Source organism: Montipora capricornis, chromosome 7 (assembly GCF_036669925.1).
Source record: "Montipora capricornis isolate CH-2021 chromosome 7, ASM3666992v2, whole genome shotgun sequence".
Lineage (NCBI taxonomy): Eukaryota > Metazoa > Cnidaria > Anthozoa > Scleractinia > Acroporidae > Montipora > Montipora capricornis.
In genome coordinates this window covers 34,250,990-34,260,989 of record NC_090889.1, presented here as the reverse complement: position 1 = coordinate 34,260,989, position 10,000 = coordinate 34,250,990, and the positions used below count along the sequence as shown (strand labels likewise).

Here is a 10,000-nt window from a genome sequence, read left to right as displayed (position 1 = left end):
TGTAAATAAACTTACAGAACTTGAATAGTGTATGACTGACTTTTTTCACTCACTGTTCTGTTCTGGCACCTTACCCTGAACAAGGCTGACAATCCTGGCAAGAAGGTCATCACTTTGCTTGGCCCAAGAGTATTTCGTCTGATATGATTTACGTGTGCCTTCAGCTTCTTTGAGACGATTCTGCCTGTCTCTGACCCAGATGATGTTCCTGATATTTTCAGCCCACACTTCTGGAACGACTGAGTCGATGACATATAATGATCCATATGCGACTTTGCATAGGGCTTCCCCAAACCCAGAATTCTTGCTGACAAGAACTGGAAGACCAGCCGACAAGGCCTCAAGACCTGTCAATCCAAAACCTTCTGTTCTAGAAGGCATGAGCATAAGGTCTACTTCACAAAAAAGCTGCTTCAAACTTTCTCTGCTTTCTTCATAGCCTCTAACTCTCAGGCGATTAGCTGGTAGACCACATTGCCTGAAAGACTCCGCTATCTCCTCACCCTTCCCATCTGGGGCTCCAACAAAGATAAGAAGAGTATCTGTTTCAGCAAGTGAAGCAATGGCCTTTCCTGCAATGTCAAACCCTTTTAAATTGAAATCTTCTGCATCACCACGGCCAAGCACCAAAACACTGCGATGCTTCCTTTCTTCGGGGACTTGTTTAACACTAAGAAATTCTTCAAAAATACCTGGGGTTAAGTCAAAAACAGTCTGCTCATTTCTGAATGGACGGAGATATGAACGAAAGGCCTCTGCCACCTTAGGACCTATTCCAACAACAAAGTCAGCCATTTCACAAAGCTTCACTTCATTTTTGTGCTTTTCTTCACCCTTGGAAATTGAATCTGTGTAACCTTCAAACATTGCCATCTCCTCTGGGTCTGTATGCACCACTTGCACCCATCTACACTGACGATATTCTCTTATGATTTCCACATGACGACCTAGTTCTACTCCATGACCAATAACCACATCGATTTGTAGATCATCTGGTGGATGGCTAAGCAAGTCCAGCTCTTCAAAACCAACCCTCTTTGTTGCTTCAATAATGCGAATGTTGCAGCTGAGGGCTTCTGTCTTGTCCCTTTCACTGCACTGTGGCACAAAAAAAGAGATTTCTACATCCGAAGATTTGGCCAACTGAATCGCTAAGTTTCTGATTATAGTGGAGAGATCACCTTTGCTTGATCCCCATTCAGAAGCCAAAATAGTGACTTTAACTTTACCAGACCTCCCAGCGTCATATTCTCCTTTAGTTTCTTGACAAGCAAAGGCCATAAGAATATCTCAATCCACAGAGCTTAATGCCTATGAATGAAAAACATATGGCATAAAAATGTTTTGTAAGACTTGAGCGGTGTTCACACTTAACCCTGATTATGATCAACTACAGTATATCGGTTATCATACTCCATTCAATTTTATTCAATTGTGGTTCTGTTCACATCTGCGAAAATTCAAATACAATTGGCAGGGTAACCTTGCAGTGTGAGACAAAATGGCGCTGTATCGCGTGGCTGCCACGATTATCATCACCATGCTTAAGTGAGAAGAGAGCCAAGGATAGCTTCTGAGAATAGAAGACAAATCCAAATTTTCGCTCCATAAAGGGATTAGAACTTTCATCTGCTCATACCACCACATGTTTGCCATTCTGTTCAATTATGCACTGTAATTAATTGAAAAAACCCCTTTGAGATTGTTTGAAGTAATTATAATCCAATTATTATCAGAGACTGTAATTCGCTGATGTGAACCCATTTCATATTAGCCTGTTCCAGGCTCCCAGATAGTTGGGAAAATGAAAACAACTGCATGCGAAAAGTGAGTGGGGGCTTGGGTCGACTCGCTTTTCACAAGCAGTTAATTTCGTTTTCCCGACTATCTGGGAGCCTGGAACAGGCTATTTCATATTTAATTCAATTGTAATTTGGTCATAATCTAGGCCTAATGTAAACATGGCTTTAAATACATTGTAGTCTTCTTAGAAAACAACCTTAAATTTAAGAAAGTCTAAATTACATGTAAAGGAAACCTGAAACTTTAAACTGGTCAAGCAGAAGTAAAATGTCCAGAGAGCAATCTCGTTCCCAGGGTCTCTCTTTTTTGCCTCATTTGTCGTTAAGGAGAGAGATGACAAAGAAGGCAGAGAAGAGTAGTTTACGATGACATTGCTAACACACATCTTAAAATCTGAATTTACGTAACCATCACAGAGACATTGATCCTTGGACTGTGTGTGAATAAAATATAATATTAAGAAATGCATATTTTTACATGCATGCCTAATTTTGATTTTCAACACGAAGAGTACCTTTAAGTCCAAGCATTAATTTTGTTACCAGCAGGGTACAGTATTTCTAGCAACAAGGCAAGTGTAAGAGCAAGTGCTATTTTTTGGTGAGGTGAAATGCAGCTATCTATCTTTTGAGGACAGACATTTGGGGGACACTTTTGTGACATTAATTATCTGTATTCAAAGACGAGAATGACATTCAGGTTAGGGAAAAGAGTGAGTGGATACTTTCTCAAAATCGTGCATCTGATTTCCTGGATGAATCTGTTTGTGTAACCCACTCATTAAATACTTGGGAATTCTGGTTTCAGCAAACACAAATGCATGCCTGTCACATTTTGTTAATCTATGCTAATTATTCCAAGTAGTGTATTCAATACATCTCCATTGAAAATAACACAGTTGTGGTGAATTTTGATCTTGATTTTTATAAATGATGCCAACTGGAATGGATAAAAAACACAAATGAAGCTCATAGCATTAATTATCTACCTAATACCCTATGAGCAGGCTAACTTGTTTTGGGTATCGAGCAAGGGGCAGAGGGATTGGGGCTGACATGCTTCGCGAGTAGACGTGTTTTCGAGAGCTCTGCACTGGTTATTGAGTTTTTTCTCTTGCAGCTTGCATTGCTTGTATATGGAAACTGTTACTCCATCTTCGGAGCGCACAATATCAGCAAGAAGCAATTCGGATTCGTCTGAGTCAGTTTCTCTGTGGGAAAAGCGTTCAAAGCTGAGGAAGGCGAGATTTTCCAAGCTTTGAATATGGCCGGTAATGTTGGAGAAAAACTCGACATGATTCTTGGGGAACTTAAGAAGCTAGACAAACTTGATGCTATTGAGGCAACGTTAAAGGATTTAACAAGCAGACTGGGGAACGTCGAATCAACTATCGACAAGATGAAAGTTGAAGCACGTGCTGTGGATAGCTCGATTAAAGATATGGATCAGGGTCTTACACACCTCAACAAAGAAGTTGAAGATCTTCGTGGAATGGTAAAAGACAAGGATAAGCAAATTGAATATTTACACACGAGACATCTTTACCTCGAGTCCTATAGTAGGAGAGAAAATTTGAAATTTTTTGGTATACCGGAAAGCGAAGCCGGCGCGTCCGAGGGGAAAGATGCTGTTGGCACAATTGATGTTTTGTGCGATTTTCTGCAAAGTGTCCTTGGCTTTGAGGATCCAAAGAGGAATGTGGTGTTTCAACGGGTGCATAGGATTGGTAAATTCATACGTGGTAAGCCCAGGCTAATATTAGCCCGTTTTTTACTTTATCGAGATCGTGAGACAATGCTCCGTGCTGGGTTTAAATTGAAAGATACTGAATATATGATTCTGCAAGACCTTCCTCTGGAAATCATAGAGAGAAGGCGCAAACAAATGCCCAAATTAAAGGAAGCTAAAAAAATGGGTCACAAAGAATCTTTTAGTAAATCAGAACCTGATAGACTCCTTATTGATGGCAAGTTCATTTCTGCGTAAAGATATTATTAACTGCGTCTTTATTCGATATAGCAGGACTGCATTGGTTTTTTCGATTCTTTATTGTAGAGTATAACCAAGCAGTGGGGGCTCTCTGGAGAAATGTCAAATTATTTCATTAGTTTCATCCTCAAGAGCAGTGTTAAGGATATTTATCTCGCAGCTCTTTTAAGTTTTGTGTTTTGGTTCAGTATTTCATTGAAATGTAACTTTTCGTTTTTGTAGAAGTTCTACTTTGTTTTTCCTATGTTTTTCACAGCTATTCCGGCATATCAATGAGGATATACTCTCTAGAGTATGACAGTGCCGATGTGACGATTAACTTTTCCCACCTAATCAAGTTTTATTGTTCCTTTTGGCAAAGTGGGGTTGGATAACGTTGATTTTAGTCTTTTGTCATTAAATGCTAGGGGGATTCGTACTTTTGAAAAGCGGAAAGCCATTTTTGGCTGGCTTTTAAATTTTGAAGCCGACATTTGTTTTCTTTGTAGAAACCTACAGTACTCAAGAAGTTGAAAATATCTGGAGAAAACAGTGGAAAGGTAACATGTTCTTCTCCCGCGGTAGCGGCCACAGTCGGGGTGTACTTGTACTGGTAAGGAATAATTTAGACTTTCAAATGCACTCTGATTCTCAAGGTCGCTATATTTTCCTTGAGGTTCCCATTCAGGACTCATCATACTTTCTTTTAAACATTTACGCTCCAAACAAATGCGGTGAACAATGTGCCTTTTTTTAAAGAAACATCAGAAATTTTGAAAGCTGCTAAAGATGAAAAAAATTTACCCAATTATTGTCGGGGGTGATTTTAATGTCATACTTGACCCTGACTTTAATAGATGGACGGGGCGGGAATAACAAAAAGAAAGACTCTGCAAAGTTAGTTGAAGACATGTACCTTGATTTTGATCTGGTTGATATCTGGCATATTAGGAATCCCACTGCATCACGATTTACTTGGCGCCAAAAAACTCCGGTTGTCCAGGTGTTTAGACTATTGGCTTATAAGCGATAGTTTGCAAGAGGAGATAATTTCAGCAGCTGAGATCAAAACGTCAATAAAAACAGACCATTCGGCAATAACCCTTTCTATTAATGGGTTAGATGAATCTGAGAGAGGACCAAATTTCTGGAAATTCAATTCGAACTAATAGTAAATGACTCGGTCTACTGTGAACTTTTAACTACTGAATATGTGAATTGGTTAAAGGAATTTAAAGCGGTTCAGGATAAGCGCGTTCTATGGGATTTAATTACCGTAAATACAAAATAAGACAGCGAACAATCACATACAGTTAAGGGTAAAGCCCGTGAAAGAAGAGCGAAACTGCAAAAGGTGGAAGAGAAGCTGAAGGAATGTACAAAAAAATGTGATATCGATCCAAATAGTGTGCGTACATGTAAGGTCTTAACAAGGAATGGAGTGTGATTATGAAAGAATTGGAATTATATTACTCCAGTCTCTATGATGGCAGACATTGTGCTGATATGAAGACTATTTCCTGTTTTATAAATGATCTCACCGATGTTCCATATTCAGTGGAGGAGAAGAGAATGTTTGCGAGGATACCCTTGGATATGAGGAATGTTACAACGTATTACAGACCATCCTAAAGAATAAATCGCCTGGGAACGATGGTTTAACAGTCGAGTTTTATTTAGCTTTTTGGCCCTTGTTTGGAAAGTTGGTCGTTGATAGTCTGTATTATGCCTTCGAATACGGCGAACTATCAAATTCACAGAAACAGGCTGTTACCACTTTAATTGAAAAGAAAGGAAAGGACAAAAGGTTGGTGAAGAATTGGCGTCCAATATCTGTTATAAATGTTGATGCTAAATTGGTGTCTAAAACTCTGGCAAAGCGCTTGGAAAAGGTGCTTCCGGAAGTAATTCATTTTAATCAAAATGCGTTTGTCAAGGGGAGGACAATTTTTGATGCCGTTAGAACGATCGATGATGTGATTGATTATGCTAAGTATAAAGATATTCCTGGGATTTTAGTAGCTATAGATTTTGAAAAAGCTTTCGATTCTCTGAATTTTGATTTTCTTTTAAGAGCTACATGCATTTAATTTTGGTCCTTCTTTCATTCAGTGGATATGTGTCTTATATAACAATGCCTCTAGCTGTGTAATTAATAATGGTTTTACAACAGGACCTTTTGCGCTACGTAGGGGAGTAAGACAGGGAGATCCTCTCTCTCCCTACCTTTTTATAATACCTCTGGAGACCTTAGCTATTAAGAATGATAGCATTAACGGCATTACGATGCTGTTAAGCTTTCCCTCTTCGCTGATGATATGACCTGCTTTCTTAAAGACAGCAGTTCATATACAAACCTACTTGTTACGCTGAAGACTTTTGGTGAGAGTTCTGGCTTAAAAATAAATAATGAAAAAACCGAAACCTTAGCTTTAGGAAATAGTAGAACACTTTGGGAGGGCCATTCTGATTTGCCAAATCTTTGTAACACTATTAAAATCCTAGGTGTTTATTTTGGCTATGACGCTAAACAAAGAGATGAATTGAATTTTAGGAATACTTTGAAATCAATTAAGAAGACGATCAATTTGTGGAAATGGCGCGGTCTTTCTCTCTTAGGTAAAATACAAATTATTAAAACCTATGCCATCCCCAAAAAGACGTTGTTAAAGAAGCTGACTCTCTGTTTTACTCTTTTAGTTGGAATGGAAAAGAAAAAGTAAAACAAAATGTGATGACATCGGAAGTTGAGAAGGGTGGCTTAAATATGCTTGATATTGATTCTATGGTTCGCACACGACGAGTAATATGCCTAAAAATATATTTGGAGAAATATAAAAGTCCATGGAAAGCGTTTTTAAATGAGCTTCTTGTCCCAATTTTGATACTTCTAAACTAAGCATTTACCTACATAGTTTCTACAAGCAATGTTTCGATGCATGGTCAGAAGTAACCAGACAAATGCCCAGCTTGCTACCCGAAATTGCAAATGAAGTCATTTGGAATAATAACCTTCTCTGCATTGACAAGAAATCTGTGTATCGTAGAGATATTGCAGAGCTAGGTTTTTTAAAAATTTGTGACTTATTCTCAACTGAAAACGTTCTTAACCCTGAGCAAGATTTCTTCATTATGGGTATTATTAACTCTATGCCTGCCAGCCGGGGCTTGACAATTAAAAGGGCAACTGCTACACCAGTAATTGATCCACTTCCGGATTCACCAGCTATTCTGATAAGTAATAATTTGGTTTCAATTTTTGATGTTTCCTCAAAACAAATCTACCAACTTTTCCTGGAGAAAAAACAAACAACGCCTACTGCTAACGTAAGGTTAGCTGCAAAGTATCCAAACACAGATATTGATTGGAAAGGTGTTTATTCGCTAGCTTTTCGTATGACATTAGAATCTAAGCTTAGAGAATTTCAGCTTAAAATTTTAAACCGTATTGTCTTCACAAACGAGAAACTGTTTCGCTTTGGCATAGCTGATTCGCCTACCTGTGCTTTCTGCCAAACAGAGGTTGAATCCTTAGAGCATATATTTTACTCTTTTCCTGTAAAGTATCATCTAAATTTTGGAAACATGTCTTGTCCTGGCTATGTGATTATAATATCTTTGTTGAAAACATTAAAGAAGAAGAAACTGATGTAATTTTTGGTAAGTTTGATATTCCAGATGATTTTTTCTTGTTTAATCATATTTTGCTTTTGGGTAAGTTTTATATTTACTCTCAGAAATGCCAGAATGTTTTACCTTCTCTTCAGGGTTTTATTGCCAGGACAGAGTGTGTTTATAACATCGAACTCCATATTGCCAGGAAAAGAAACAAATTAAACAATCATTTTAAAAAGTGGGAAAAGTTAATTAGTGTTTTTTCTGATAAGTAATGTCACCATTGTCTTTCATTTTTAGTGTAATGTTTAAAGTGAAGTCATTGTATTCCATATACTAGGTAACTGTATTTCTATAATAGCTGTTGTGTGTGTTTAGTTGTATATTTATCTATTTGTACTATGTAAGCATGATGTGTGTCTTTTTTGTCTTTTATTTTGTATGTTAACGTAAGAAATTCTTTAATAAAAAAATATACTAAATAAAAATAATAATAATAAATAAATAGTCTTTTGGAGGTGGACCCTCCAACAACCCATTTTTCTTGCATGCCAAAATACTAGCAAGTTAGCCTGCTGGCAGAATTACTATCTTATTCTACGTCAATCAATTTTGGAATCAACCTTAAGGGGAATGTGGTAGCTATCTTTCAAAATGCCAAGACCCTTTGACAACTTCGAGTACTTTCATGTTACCTTAGCATTAGAGTCATCCGTGCTTTAGCCTATTCCAGGCTCTCAGATAGTGGAGGCAAGGGAACAAGAACAAGCGAATAAAATCTTTAATGGCCCTTGTTTTGTGGGTGGAGATTTTCAGTAAAGAGGCAAAAATAAAATGACCCCCCCCTAGGTAAGGGATTTAAGTGTCTTGACCCTCCCCTGGAACTCATCCCAAAATTGCTTTGATTTCATGCTCATTTTCACTGGTGTTTAAGATGTTGACCCCACTTGTCAGATATGAAGTACGTCTTAAGATGTTTGCCATACATTGTTAACTTTTTTATCTATTAGTAAAACAGCACAACTTTGGCATATGATAAAATTATTCCTTTTCTACAACAGAAGGTCAAACTCTGGGAGGAGAAAATCACAGCTGTCAGAAAAAATGTTCTGCACTCTCTAAACAGGCAACGACCTCCACTGCTTGAGGATAGTGTTCTGCCCTAGCCACTTCACTATTCAATAATGCAAGCACTTCCATCTGCTGTACAAAATCGAAAATGTCTTCAAATAGTTATTGGAAAACTTCCAAGACATCCATTACAAGTTGGGTTGAATAGATGGAAAAATTATTTTGTAAATAATCAGATTTGTTATTTGAATTTCTCACTATGTCATCCACCAGCTGAATACTTAAACCATGGCTTATGGTTGGCTCAAAGAAAGAAAGTACCGCTTGCTGAATATTTTATTTGTAGTTCCAGATCTGCAAGGCTAACTTCAAATCATTTATCTTCAGCTGAAAGAGTGTGTACTACTATTTGAAAGGAAAGGACCAATTATTCTCGAGTAGCCTCGGTAGACATGAAAACTTCTGGGCACCCTGCACACTTTTCATTACCAGCATCACATGAACACTGCTGTCCGCAATTTGTGCAGTATACTGTCTGTAAATGGCCCAGTGACAAAGCAGTCACAGAGTCACTGAAGTGACCATATGAAGCTTGTCGTTGGCAACCTTCCACTTTAGCACGAGTCAGTGCTAGCATTGGTACTCTGGGAATGTCTGACCGTAAATCCTTTACTCAGCTAAATGCTTCGCGGAACCAACTCTTCTCTTTTTTCTTTTTCTTCCTAAGTGCCTTTACCTCTGGAAAATCTCTCAGACATTCCACTAAAATAGCACACAAATTGAAATCTTCCAATACACACGCGTGAACCATGCTCACCATCATGCTAATCAAGGGGATGTTGATGTTTCATTTCATAGTATCAAAATTGACCATCAGTGGGTATACCAACAACTGGTATACCAGAACTGGTCCGTTAAAGAAAGTCTTACAGACTCTCTTTCTGCCCCTCCCCCCAGATCCCGCTCGATTTTCTTTGCTTGTTCTTGTTTTCTGGCCTCCATTATATGAGAACCTGGAACAGCCTAGGCAAAATCCAAAAACAGATCATCAATCCAAAGTATCCACACTTGAGGAGGATACTTCAGATCAAATCTAAATCCGCTTTTTGAGATTCACCACATACGTGTTTAAGAATTTAAAAAACGTATCTTTGATAAGCGGTTTTTCATGCAAAAATGATACACAACAGCTACCGTACATGACAGTTTCATCCAAATGCTTTTATCACGCAATTTTTACCGTACAATCGAAGACACAAATAGGTTTCCTGCAAATTTCACACCTGAAATTACACAATAACAAAAAAACAACAATAAACAACTCGCATGTAGCATAAGCTACAATCCTAGACAAAACTGTTGGGAAGGTTAGCACTTTTGAAGTCTTTATTGCTTCTCTCCCCTCCCCCCTCCTTCAATGTTGTGCAAAACTGAATGGTTTCAGTGGAAAATTGTTGACTTACCTTCCAACATTGAATAGGGGGGAGGGGGGCTACGTAAGAGAAAGTGAAACTATTTCTTTTGAGCTTTAACAGAAGCAGGT

At 38.1% G+C, this 10,000-nt stretch overlaps 1 protein-coding gene across 4 annotated transcripts in view; it reads right to left on the bottom strand.

The window, feature by feature from the left end:
• The window catches only part of LOC138057019 (D-inositol 3-phosphate glycosyltransferase-like), a 34,043-nt gene that overhangs the window by 4,810 nt on the left and 19,233 nt on the right, over positions 1–10,000 (bottom strand). For 2 of the 4 annotated variants that reach the window (XM_068903020.1, XM_068903021.1), the window contains exons 4-5: positions 9,698–9,740; positions 75–1,311 (exon numbers count right to left, since the gene is read on the bottom strand). In XM_068903020.1, the coding sequence (XP_068759121.1) occupies positions 75–1,281 (1,207 nt within the window). In that variant the 5' untranslated portion in view covers positions 1,282–1,311; positions 9,698–9,740. Of the gene's footprint in view, positions 1–74; positions 1,312–9,656; positions 9,741–10,000 lie in introns of all 4 variants that reach the window. The other 2 variants (XM_068903022.1, XM_068903023.1) reach the window with 2 other exon arrangements.